At 45.9% G+C, this 13,508-nt stretch overlaps 1 protein-coding gene across 4 annotated transcripts in view; it reads right to left on the bottom strand.

The window, feature by feature from the left end:
* LOC137431840 (diacylglycerol kinase beta) overlaps positions 1–12,872 on the bottom strand; it is a 199,824-nt gene extending 186,952 nt beyond the window's left edge. For 2 of the 4 annotated variants that reach the window (XM_078782564.1, XM_078782565.1), the window contains exon 1: positions 12,713–12,872. In XM_078782564.1, the coding sequence (XP_078638690.1) occupies positions 12,713–12,860 (148 nt within the window). In that variant the 5' untranslated portion in view covers positions 12,861–12,872. The remainder of the gene's footprint in view (positions 1–12,712) is intronic. The other 2 variants (XM_078782563.1, XM_078782561.1) reach the window with 1 other exon arrangement.
* Between the last annotated feature and the right edge of the window lie 636 nt (positions 12,873–13,508).

Here is a 13,508-nt window from a genome sequence, read left to right as displayed (position 1 = left end):
CCGTACTTGCTGCAATGGTTCTGACCAATAGATTGTCAGTTCAACTCGTTATGGGGGAGGAGGGAGAGTACCTTACATGCTGATGAAGGTCAGCAAGTCAAAATCATGCGTTAGTTTAACCATTTGCTTCGGCCTTCAGACTCTGGTGTGTGACTCTGGTGTGACACCCACGACGCTTGTGGGACTGCATACATTTCCAATGGGGTCAAGGTGCACATACCTGGCTTTGTCACAATGTTTGCCTTTTTTTTTTAACCTTTAATTTATTTATACTAAAAAGGTGCTGTCACTAGATGAAGGCGAGTGTGTCAAACACGTCACTGGAATGATTTCCTTCCCAAGGGATGCTTAGCAATGATAAACAAGTCAGCTGACTGCTACTGCAAGGAACAATGGACACTTGTTGAACTTAGGTGATTCTGTCTTTCACAGACTGCAACAAAAAGCAAGAAATACCTTTTTAATCTGTGAATATATACTGTAGTGAAATTATACCAAGGTGAACCCAGGGATGCTCGCCACGAAAAAGGGGGGGCCGTCTATAAGACCCGGGACACTCGGGGCGTGCGGACACTCCGGCGGGACTCACTGTGACATTATCCAGTAGTTGAATGGTATGTACGCCCCAAAGGCTGCGCTGCGCGAACCATTGTTATATCGAAGCTACCTTTGCTGTGCTTGAAATGCTCTGATTTAATGCCTATTGTTGCATGTATTGTTACAGGAGATATTATCGATCTAAATGATATTAAAGCCTACACTGAGGAAAGTCGTGTCTGCGCTTGATTTTCACGACATTTAATATCATTTATTTCGCCATGGCTGACCACAAGATGATCGTGGTTCCGATTCTCGGTGCCGACCCTCTGGCTGAAGGATCTGCATCGGAGTTTGCTCACTGGCTCAACACGCTGCAGAACTACTTCGCTGCTCACGAGACGGAGCCAACCGCTGAGATACGGCTGTCCGTCTTACAGTCCAAGGTCCATCACACTGTGTACAAGACCATTTCTCGATTTGTGACGTATGATACGGCCCTGGCCGAGCTGAAGCGCCTTTACATAAAGAAACGGAGCGCTGTGCACGGCCGGCATCAACTCTCTCAGCGACGGCAGCAACCGTCTGAATCGATCGATCGCTATGCGCAGGAGTTGCGCTATTTATTGGCAGATTGTGTGCAGGACGTCCGGACTCATGAGCAAGTTCAAGACGATTTGCTCCGAGATGCATTCATATCCGGAATTAGTTCTGGAGTCTTGCGGCTGCGTCTCTTGGAGGTCGCGGAGCTGACATTTACAGAGGCACTACGGCTGGCGCGCGTTTATGCAGATGCTCGACAACAATTGACCGCCTATGATAACCCACGAGTCGTGGCGGGGACCTCGCAACTCGCGCGACCCGAGAGGGCCATCGCCGAGGATACGGAGGAGGACCCAACCACCACGACGGCCGAGTCCCTGGGTGCTCCGGAAGCGGACTCCGCATCCGGCCTCACTGCAGCTGCCGCTGCCCGGCCACGGCTTGCCCGGTATGCAAAATGTTATTTTTGTGGCAATCGGCAGCATCCCCGGACTGAATGCCCGGCCCGAGAGGCGACCTGTCACCTCTGCTCCACTAAAGGCCATTTTGCAAAAGTCTGCAGAAAGGCCGCCCGGGGCACGCATTCCCGAGCGACCTTGAATGTGCTCATCGCTGAACCAATGGATCGAGCACCGGACGGGGCGCCTTGCACAGCTTTGATGAGCCGCCCTCCTCCTCGCGGGCCTCTGGCTTCTCGCCCGACCTTGGTGAGATACGTCGGGCCGCCGAAACAAATGGCGCAAACGCGACCGGTCACAAAGCATCTAACCTTGACTGGCGTGCAAACGCCTCCTTCAAACAAGCGACATGCGCCCACTTTGGAATTGCCTCTCGAGGTGCGGCAAACGCAGCACGTGACTCGAACGCCATCTGATGACAGCTTTTGCGAATTACATGCTTCCCTTCTGGCATGTCCAGCTGCTGATGGCAGAATTCTTTCTCACGTGGCTCGAGCGCCATCTGGCGGTAGCTCTTGCGAATTACATGCACCCGCTTTGGCATATGACTCTGCAGATGGCAGAATTCTTTCTCACGTGGCTCGAGCGCCATCTGGCGGTAGCTCTTGCGAATTACATGCACCCGCTTTGGCATATGACTCTGCAGATGGCAGTGAACTTTCTCCCGTGGCTCGAGCGCCGTCTGGAGGCTTCTCTCACGACTACTCCACACCCACTCTGGCAAATGAAACTACCGAAGAGCCAACTGACTTCAATGCTCCTGCTGAGGCCCGAAGGATTGCAGCCGGCGTGGGATCCACCCGCGAGGCGCGATCTTCTCGCCCGGCCGGAACTATACCTGCCGGGTCTGCCGGCCTAGCGCAGGCCTTCATTCCGCTCATGGTCGCGGGCGTTGTTGCGCAAGCTTTAATTGATACGGGATCCACGGATAGTTTTATTGATCAGCGTCTCGTGCGACAACATGGGTGGCCGGTTCTCGGGACAACCCGCCGGATCTTCATGGCATCTCAGGGACTTCGGTTGAGCACAAAAGGGGCGTGTCGATTGAAACTTGTGATAAATGGGCGCACGTTCCCGGACGTGTATCTCATGGTATTACCGGCCTTATGCGCTGACGTTCTGTTAGGACTTGATTTCCTTAAGCGGCATGGTCGTTTAGAGATGGACTTCGGAGGGCCGGACACGCTCGCTGTGTGTGCCCTCGCTCAAATGGACATGGAGCCACTCTCACTGTTCCCCAACCTGACCACTGATTGTACCCCTGTGGCCATCAAATCGCGGCGCTACTCTCGCGCGGACGCGCAATTCATTGCGGAGGAAACGGCCCTGCTCTTGAAGGACGGTATCATAGAACACAGTAGGTCTCCGTGGAGGGCCCAAGTCTTAGTGGTGCGGAGTGAGGCTCACCGCAGGCGAATGGTAATCGACTATTCGCAAACGATTAATCGCTTTACACAGCTGGATGCCTACCCATTACCGGGGATGGACGCCCTGGTACGCCAGGTGGCCCTGTATTCCGTTTATAGCACTCTCGATCTACGTAGTGCGTATCATCAAGTCCCCATCTCTAGGGCTGATCGCGTCTTTACGGCCTTTGAATCGGGTCAGCGGTTGTACCAGTTCACGAGACTTCCTTTTGGGGTAACGAACGGCGTCGCTTGTTTTCAGAGAGCTATGGATGACCTCGTTGCGAAGGAGCATTTGACGGATGTCTTTGTCTATCTGGACAATCTTACGGTTTGTGGGTACGACCAGGCGCATCACGACGCTAATCTAAAACGCTTCCTCGAGGTTGCGCGGAAATATCGCTTAACCATGAATGAGGCGAAGTGTCAATACTCTCTACGCACGGTAGACCTTCTGGGGTACACCGTGACCCATGGCTCCGTCTCTCCAGATAAGGAGCGTCTGCGCCCTTTGCTCGATATGGCTCCGCCTAGCGATCGGGCTTCGCTGAAACGCGCTCTAGGGCTGTTCGCCCACTACTCGAAGTGGGTGCAAAATTTCTCTGCTAAGCTCCGCCCCCTCGTGGCCTGCGACACTTTCCCCATGGGCCCGGCCGCCCTGGCGGCCTTCGAGGGCCTTAAAGTCGACATTGCTGGCGCCGCTGTCGCAACGATTGACGAGAGTGCCTCTTTCGTTTTGGAGAGTGATGCCTCGGACCATGCGATAGCGGCGACCCTCTCCCAAGGAGGCCGCCCTGTGGCTTTCTTCTCGCGGACTCTCACCTCCGCCGAGCGGAGGCATTCGTCCGTCGAAAAGGAAGCGTACGCGATCGTCGAATCTATTCGGCGATGGCGGCCGTATCTGCTTGGGCGGAGTTTCCAAATTATCACGGACCAACAGAGTGTTGCGTTTATGTACGACACCTTACATGCTCAGCGCATTAAGAATGAGAAAATCACCCGCTGGCGTATCGAACTCGCCGACTTCTGCTACACCATCAAATACCGCCCGGGGAAGGATAACCTGGTCGCTGACGCCTTATCGAGGCCGGCCACTTGCGCGGGGGTCGTAACTTTGGAGGGGCTGCGCACTTTGCACAGCACTATGTGTCATCCCGGGGTGACGCGCTTCGCGCATTTTGTGCGCGCGGGCAATCTGCCGTACTCGATGGAGGACATCCGCCGCATCTGCCGTGATTGCGCGGTCTGTGCGGAACTCAAACCGCGTTTTTATAGCCCTCCCCTGGGGACACTCGTTAGGGCTACTAGACCGTGGGAGCGCTTGGCGATGGACTTCAAAGGGCCGCTGCCAATGTCGAGCAACTCTCGCTATCTGCTCACTATCGTCGATGAGTATTCCCGATTCCCCTTTGCTTACACGTGCGGGGATATGTCGGCTGCCACGGTTATTCGGTGCCTTCAGAATTTGTTTTCTATGTTCGGATATCCGGCCTACGTGCATACCGATCGGGGTGCGGTGTTCCTGTCCCAGGAAGTGAGGGGCTACTTGCTCCAAAATAATGTCGCTTCGAGCTACACCACCCCGTACCGGCCCCAAGCTAACGGACAGATCGAACGCTTTAATGGGATTATATGGCGGGCCGTCATGCTAAGCCTTCGGACCCTCGGCCGAGGCCTCGATAAATGGGCGTGGTCGCTGCCTGCCGCTCTAAACTCGATCCGGGCTCTCCTATGTACTGCCACCAACCAGACTCCTCACGAACGACTGTTCCACCACCCTAGAAGCTCCGGCAGTATCCAGTCTTTACCCAGCTGGCTCGCTGAACCGGGGCCCGCCTATCTCAAACGAGCGGTTCGCACTAGCAAGTACGACCCCCTTGTTGACAAGGTGCAGGTCCTCCAGGCTAATCCCGAGCATGCCCGCGTGTTAACGGCGGATGGCCGCGAGTCTACTGTCTCCGTTCGCCATCTCGCCCCATGTGGGGACGACGACAGGGATATCGACGAACCCGTCTACGAGTCTATGGACTCTATCGAAGCTTCCCCTATGGAACTACCACTGTTACTCCCGTCGTCCCCCGCTCCCGTGCCCGAAGGCGCAGGGGCGCCCCCTCCGACTACGACCTCCGGCGGCTATTCCGACGCGGGGGACTCCGGGCTTGGGGACGCCGTGCCCGGTAGATTCCGAACACGAACTGGCAGGGAGGTTCGCCAGCCCGACCGCTACGGGTGGACTGACTGACGTGGATTGACGTGACCCTTTCATTTATTGCTGATGCTTGCCTGCGAACTGCCGAGCGGTAGTCTTGTTTTAACGACGGGGAGAATGTAGTGAAATTATACCAAGGTGAACCCAGGGATGCTCGCCACGAAAAAGGGGGGGCCGTCTATAAGACCCGGGACACTCGGGGCGTGCGGACACTCCGGCGGGACTCACTGTGACATTATCCAGTAGTTGAATGGTATGTACGCCCCAAAGGCTGCGCTGCGCGAACCATTGTTATATCGAAGCTACCTTTGCTGTGCTTGAAATGCTCTGATTTAATGCCTATTGTTGCATGTATTGTTACAGGAGATATTATCGATCTAAATGATATTAAAGCCTACACTGAGGAAAGTCGTGTCTGCGCTTGATTTTCACGACATATACCACCTTTTAAAGGCCATTATTCCCCACAGAGCAGGGTTTGGCCTTTTTTGGGCACCTTGGTCCCCTTTTTTGAAGCAATGTTTTATGGCCGGATGCCCTTCCTGCCGACAACCCTGTTAGTCGCCTCTTGCGACACACAGGGAATTACCAGTGAACTGGTACTCAATTTGCCGACCTCGGAAGGATGACAGGCTGAGTCAACCCCCCTGGCGTTAATTCAGCGATCGACCGGGATTCGAACCCAGGATTCAAGGATCCCAAGCCCGCACCCTAACCGCTAAGGCAACACCAGGCAATCTGTGAATATATAATATACAATAAATATACAATATACAATATATAATATTTTTTTAGTTGTTGTTCTTTAACGGCCACTGTTATCTCACCATGTGGGGATGGCCGGGGGAAGCTTGGCCCAAGTCTTTCACGAAAAGGCCTGGCCAGGCCTGACATTCACCTAGTTGGGGCAGGAATTTGGAATTTGGCCATCCATGGTCCCGGCGATGCTCGCCTACTCTTAACGAAGGACACCATGGGATCTGTTAACGTTCACCAACCCATGCTGTCACACGGGACTCCTGGTTTAACATCCATCCGAAGGACTGCACACACATGGATGAATCATCCTACCTGTGAAACACCGGGATGACAGTTTATAGCTGGGTCGGGATTCGAACCCAGGCTAAACAACTTAGAGGTGAGTGTGCGTACCTCTAGGCCATCATGTCAGCCCAATATAATATACAATATATAATATATAATATATGAATGCCTTGTGTTGGCTTAAAGGTTAACATGGCTGCCTTCAGATCTATGGTTATATTTAGTATGTTGTATTGGAATGTAGTTATTGTTGTGATGGCACGAGTTTCCACATACACCTGGCAAACCAATATAGATCCCCAAATTATGGGGGTGTCAATGTACTCAGTTGTATAGCTTCAGCAACGATTGTATTCCCCCTCAAATTTGCATTGTACTGCATTGTACTCAAATTTGCAAATGGTGTATTTTTTAAAAATGGTGTATTTATTTATGATGTATTTTTTAAAATGATGGACTCAAAATGGTGTATTATACACATTGTATTCAAACTCAAATTTGCATTGTACTCAAATTTGCAATGGTGTATTAAAAAAAAAAACTGATTCAGTAATACATCTCTGTTTAGTAATAGCACAAAGGTCTCGTGAATAATATAGTAGTAGTTACATTAATAATATATTTTATAGATCCAGAGCAGACGGCAATTAGCAGGGTTCATAAGTTGTTCACAATTTATTTCCCCAGTTTGCCACAAATGGAGTTAATGTGAGCTACAGAATGGTAAATACACCATTAAAAAAACAAACTTTTAAAAACTTTTTATTTATATTTTTATAAATACACCATTTTTAAAAATACATCATACAATGCCCACCCTAAGGTAGGTAAATAGCTTGTGTAGATTAAGAATTAAGATTAACATTAAGAATAGAATGAGTTCTACTGGAGCATATTCAAGTCATTTGAATGCTCAAGTTTTCAGGCCACTGATTCACATTCCTTTTGCAGTTTCATTGCAATGAGTAAACGACTGAGACAGGCAAAGTGTTAAAACCTGCTATATGCCTTAGGGGGGCATTCAAAAATTACATAATGCATTGTTTGCCCAAATCTGACACCCACGACGCTGTAACTCTCCTGCTCTGTAATGCTTCGATGGTGTAATGTAATGCACCCTACAATATTACGTAACGCTCGATGAAGACTCCACCACCCCTCCCACTATTTTATACCGTAATCATGGGATGCTATTTATCCTGGTTTTTTTCAGTTGCTACTAGCTATATTTGAAAAACTATACATGGGAAGATGATGTTTAAACAAAGCGATTTGCTTTCATAATTATGTATTGAATATGTGTATCTTTAAATAAAGGTGCCTGGAACAAAGTTGCCATTGATTGATGTAGCGTTATGTCACAGTACTGGAAACACCCCCTCATGCCTGTAGCATTCCACAACGCTTGGGCATAAACCCTCACCCCATGCAAAAAAAACCCCAAAAAAACAAACAGGCATTTTAAGGCCATTTTCCCTGCTAGAGCGGAAGTTAGCCTTGCGGTCCCCATGACAATATTCTCCATTTTGCCCTATTTTCTGCATCTCCCCTTTTTAACCCCCTTGCCCGCATTTCTTCTTCCACCACCTTTAGTCAGGTCTTTCTCGGTCTTCCCCGTCCTCTACCTCCTTCTACATTCATTTCCATCACTCTTCTCAACCAGTTACTTTCATCCTTCCTCAACACATGACCAAACCATCCCAACCTGTTCCTCTTCACAGCATCAATCACAGGTTCTATTCCCATCATCTTTCGCAATTCATCATTTGTCTTCCTCTCTCTCAATGATACTCCGCACATCCATCGAACCATTCGCATTTCCACCCTTTTCAGCCTTTGTTGCTGCTCTACGTTCATTACCCATGTCTCGCTCCCATAAATCATAACACTTCTCACACATGCATCACTTCACCCCATGCGCTACATAATTTTTGAATGGCCCCTTACTGCTTCACAATTTTGCAAAGACTGTATGAAAAATCCATTCAGGTTCTTTTGTAATCAAGGTTATACATTTGGCTTTGCTATTCAGAGATTGTTCACCTACTCCCTAGTAACGACCTGTCTTGGATAAGCTTATACACCCAAGATTGCCTCGAAAGGTAGAAGCTACTTTAATCCACTCTTCAATTATCACCCTCATATGCTTCAGCTTGTCAAACCACACAACATACTTTGATAGGATACTATAGGTCAAGTTCCTCTGAGTTATTTTGCACTATAGTGCAGAGAATATGCTACTTTCTATTCAACAGAAATCCCTGTACGTTCTCATAAAAGGATCTTGAGAAGAGCAGAGAAAGACAACCAGTCAAGAGAGATTCACAGGTTTTAAAACAATGGCACTGTCGCTTCAACACCAGTTGCGTATGAGATATCAAGGTCAACCAGGAACCTGTACATCTTTAAGGTTAAACTCGCATGTTTTGGGCAACACTAACTGAGATGGGAGATGAGTAGGTACTGGTAAAAACCCAGGGTTTTGAGCTCGACAAAATTCAAGCAGTAAGTCTTGTCCCAAGCTGTTCTTCTCGACTTTCTCCTTCATGGGAGATGTTACACAGTGGGAAATGATACCCCAATGACAGTTAGTTATCCAGGTGCCAGCATCTTTCTAAATTATTTACATGATTTGCTGCAGATGTTTTTATTTGCTTTTTTTTGGATGTAGACACATTTGCTGGGACACATTGATTTTGAAGCCTCACTTTTTATAACAACTGATGTCTTCAAATTACAAGGTTAATGAAGTTTTGTCCTTCAGTGATCGTCCTTTAGTGAGTTAGCTTTCCAAGCTGACAATGCAAAATATTTGGTAGGAGTTGTTTGAACAAACATTAGTTATGAACTTGGTTTTCACAGGGATACTGATTGCAGGATTATTGTGGAAGCAATTACACATGCCAAAGGAAGTAGAGGAGAGGCTTCAGCAGAGTTTTATTGAGATATTGTTCAAGTCAGTCGGCATTGTTGAACTGTCTGGATCTTCAATCTTCAATGTTCAAGTCAGATTGCATGTCTGAAGATTTGTATAATGTTTAGAGGAAGTGTTATGTGTGAACAAATGCATCATAAAATATAGGCTGCATTTTGGATGAGCCAGGTCAAAATAAATTGAAATGTCATGTTATCTGATTTACCATTGAAAGCATTGAAAACTACTTAAAGAGCTTTGTGTGTCCAGGAAGAATCTTATTGGCTTATGCAATGCTTTTTTGCATCCATTAAACCAAAATATTTTTCCTGCATTTACGGTATTCCAGTATAGCTCCCGCTCATATATTAAAACAAGCATTCTGAGTATTGCGCTGCAATACATGTCCCCTACAGGCAGTCTGTCGTCCGGAAAACTGTTGGGGAAATTACCAAAGTTCAAAGTGCCATAACTTTGTCAAAAATGATCGAAACGTCGTGAAGTTCAAACTTGATCTGTAACCTATCATGCGGAAACCATGTACCAAGTTTGAAATCATTAGCATTAAGAGTTTAGAAAAAAAGTCCGAATAACTGTTCTTTGCGTGACGGACGGACAGACAGACGGAGGGACGGAGTGCAAACCTATAGTCCCCTCCGGTGTACACCGTAGGGGACTAATAACCAACAACCACATCTTTCACATTGTGAGGAGCTGCTGAGGCAGTTTCATTGGCTCATGAGTACAATCCTGAACGGGTCACCAATCCCACACAGGACACTCGAAAGGCTTATTGCCCCAGTAAGCTGGTACTCATTTTGCCGACCTTGGAAGGATGACAAGCTGAGTCAACTATGTCAATAAATCACTTGAGTCAAGTATCAAGTCTTTATTGGCAAGTCTCAAGTCAATGGGATTTAGATCTGGACTCTTTGCTGGCCACTTTAGAACCGTCCAGCATTTTGTCTTGAACCATTCCTGGGTGCTTTTTAAAGTGTGCTTGGGGTCATTTTTGTGCTGCAAGACCTATGACCTTAGACGGAGACCCAGCTTTCTGACATTGAGTTGAACAATGTGCTCCAAAATGCTTTGGTAATCTCCTGATTTCATGATGCCAAGCACACATTCAAGGCACCCAATGCCAGAGCCAACACAGCAACCCCAAAATGTTTGACTGTAGGGAAGGTGTTATTTTCTTTGAAGGCTTCATTTTGTTTTCTGTAAACATAGAGATTATGTGCTTTAAAAAAAGCTCTAATTTGGTCTCATCTGTCCACAGGACATTCTCCCAGAAGAATTTTGGCTTGTTTGGGTGTGTTTTGGCAAACTACAGTCGGGCTTTCTTACGTCTCTCTCTCAGCAGTGGGGTCCTCCTGGGTCTTGTTCGGGAATGTTAAAGGACTCAGGAGGCTCCGATATGACCAAACAGCTTTTACAAAAGCAAAGCTTTATTAACTAATAATTCACTTGTTTCAATATAATAAAGAACTACAATACAATAACGAATTTGGTAATTCAAGTCGTTGGTTCTTCTTCTTCGGCCGGTCTTCTGCTCAGCGCCGGTTCACTCGTTCGTTCCGTCGGGCATGGACTCTCGTGGCAAGTCTCCCTGACTCAAAGTATGTTCCTGTTTTTATGGGCTCACTCGTGTTAATCCTCCATGCGCTAAATCTTAATCCTCTCTCCGCTGAAGCTCCTTGGTCATCCACGCTCGCCTCATCGGCGCCAGTTAACTCCCCCAGGCGTTGACAAACATCCCCTCCTGCTGGGAGTTTTGGTTCACAATAGTGAAGGCTTAGGAATGTGTTCTAGCCCGGGGTCGTGACAAGGCGAACAAGAGATTACCAGGTCCGTGCTTATCTTCGTGCAAATTCCTGACATTCATTTATGAGTCACCTGCGACTACCTGCTCCGTTACCAGTCCCAACCAATGAGTTACACTTCCACAGTCTCCTCCCATAGAACCCCCTTTCATTGAGTTGGCGATGGATGGTGCAAGTTGAAACTGTCGTACCTTGTGTCTGAAGATCAGCTTGAATCTGTTCGGGAGTTGATTGAGGTGCTTTCTCCACCATTTGAACAATCCATCACTGCAATCTTTGATCAAGTTTTCTCTTGCGGCCACATCCAGGGAGGTCGGCTACAGTGCCATGGGCCTTAAACTTCCTGATAACATTGCGTACGGTGGACACAGGAACATCAAGGTCTCTGGAGATGGACTTGTAGCCTCGAGTTTGTCTGTGCTTGGCTACAATCTTGTGTCTGTCTTGCTCAGACAATTCTCTGGTTTTCTTTCTTTTCTCCATGCTCATTGCAGTACACACAGTGACACAAAACAGCAGAATGACTCCTTTTCTCTATTCAAACTGATTGAATGAGTGATTTTTTTTTATATTGCAGGCACCTGCAACTCACCACAGGTGAGTTCAATTCCAAAGTAAAGGAGAATCACCTGCTTGAAATCTAATTTATTTCTGACAACTTCTAAAAGGTGCCATTAATATTGTCCGGGCCATTTTCGGATTTCTGTGTGTAATAAGATATGATTTCGTATTTTTTTCACCTTTTTTTGTTTTGTTACACTGAATACCAAAGAAATACATATGTGGATGCCAAAAGATTTTAAAATGTCAACAATCTTTTGGAAGAAATGGTGCATTATTTGAAAAAATGCAAGGGTGCCAATATTTTTGGCCACGACTGTATCTTATGGCATGACCTCCTCTAATCTGAATGATGAAAATATCATGTAATGCCATTTCAACAATAAGGTAAGATGTAATTTACATACAAGATGGCCTATCTTGTATTATTTGAAAAAAATATTCAACCCTCAGACAAACAATTGAGTTCAAAAATTGGAAAAACATATTGCACCTACCCTGAAACGATTTGGCGTTGCAAGGAGAAACAGAGGAAATTTTGAAGGCTTCACCAGATTCTTCAGCTTATCTATGTTATGAAATGAATATCATCCATTACATCAGCTCCTCTTTATACACACAACCCGTGAGATGAAACCACGTGATCAAATGTGATTCACAAACACCTTTATCAGGTAGTATTTGCAATGGAGCAAAATATATTTTTATTATTGGATTGTAACTTAGTTTAACAAATAATGCAATTGGACTTCAATTTACTGGGTCTTTTTTGTGCTGCAATGTTAATGGAAATAAATAATATACAAGAAATATATCGTACATAGCACAATACTTGCGAAATCCTCAAAATATTTTGTTGACGTTTGGCCTATGTTGACCTCAAAACAATTGGTGGTTGAATTCAGTGGCCTGATATGAAAATCCTATTCAAATTTCAAGTCAATCGGATGAAAATAGATTTTAGAAAATTGACAATGTTGTTGACCTTTTAGCGTTTAGCCTTTAGATTGATATACAAACAGACAAACAAATTTTCGCAATTAAAAAAAAGGTATATATACACACATACTCTTTTTTATTATCACCTGTTAGCGTCGATTTTATTTTTTTTGTCCAATCTGCAATCTTTTAACCAAGGGCTGATTAACTCGCCACTACTGCATCTAATGACATAAGGTTTACCTTTCACAAGTTGATATTTTGTTGGTCACACTTACTTGTCTCTTGAGGAGCATCACCCTTCGTCTCTTTACGTTGGCCAATTGAGTTGCAAGTGAAGGAAAGAAAGAGGTGCTTGCAGAGCTCCTGTGGAACCTGAGCTTCCAAATATGTGTTCATGAAGAGCTGGAAGCCCTGAAAGTCCATTGGCTGCCAGGATATCAGGAAGTCATGGGAGAAGGGTGGGGAAGGACAAAATACACCATGAAAAAGTAATATTTCATGATCTTTGCTATGCTCTAGCATCATGATTGCATGTCATTGAAATGTATTAAACAGTGCTATTGTGCCATCAATGTATATATAAAATGTATATATAAATTACACTGGAATATATAGTAAATCATCAAAATGAGGTTAATTCTTTGCTTTAAAGAATGCAAATAACAAAAGCATCATGATTGCGAAAAAATACAATGTTTGGCAATAGAGAAATACATTTGTCAATAATTTTTTTTATCAATTTTCGTTCCCAAGGAAGTTATGCGTATCAGGAATTTTATTTATTTAGGGTGGAAATAAGTTCAATACCGAAGTTCAAAAATAAGATTTAAAGAAGGTGAAGCTCACATTTGGTAAATTTTCATCAGAAACACATGATGTTTTGGATTTGCATTTAGCAGTAGTTTGAATACATTCCCGCATTCATTCTTGGCATATTACAGACAGCACAAATGTTTGACCGAGTCTTGAGTGAAAGGGCAAACAATTGGCGAGAGCAGTCAATGTGAGTGAAATGTTGGAATTGTTGTTGCTTACATAATTATTTTTTTTTATAAAGGCACAAACGAAACT

This window comes from Myxine glutinosa, chromosome 7 (genome assembly GCF_964187855.1).
Source record: "Myxine glutinosa chromosome 7, kmMyxGlut1.1, whole genome shotgun sequence".
Taxonomy (NCBI): Eukaryota; Metazoa; Chordata; class Myxini; order Myxiniformes; family Myxinidae; genus Myxine; species Myxine glutinosa.
The sequence above is the reverse complement of the archived record's forward strand: the minus strand, read 5'-3'. Positions and strand labels throughout refer to the sequence as shown.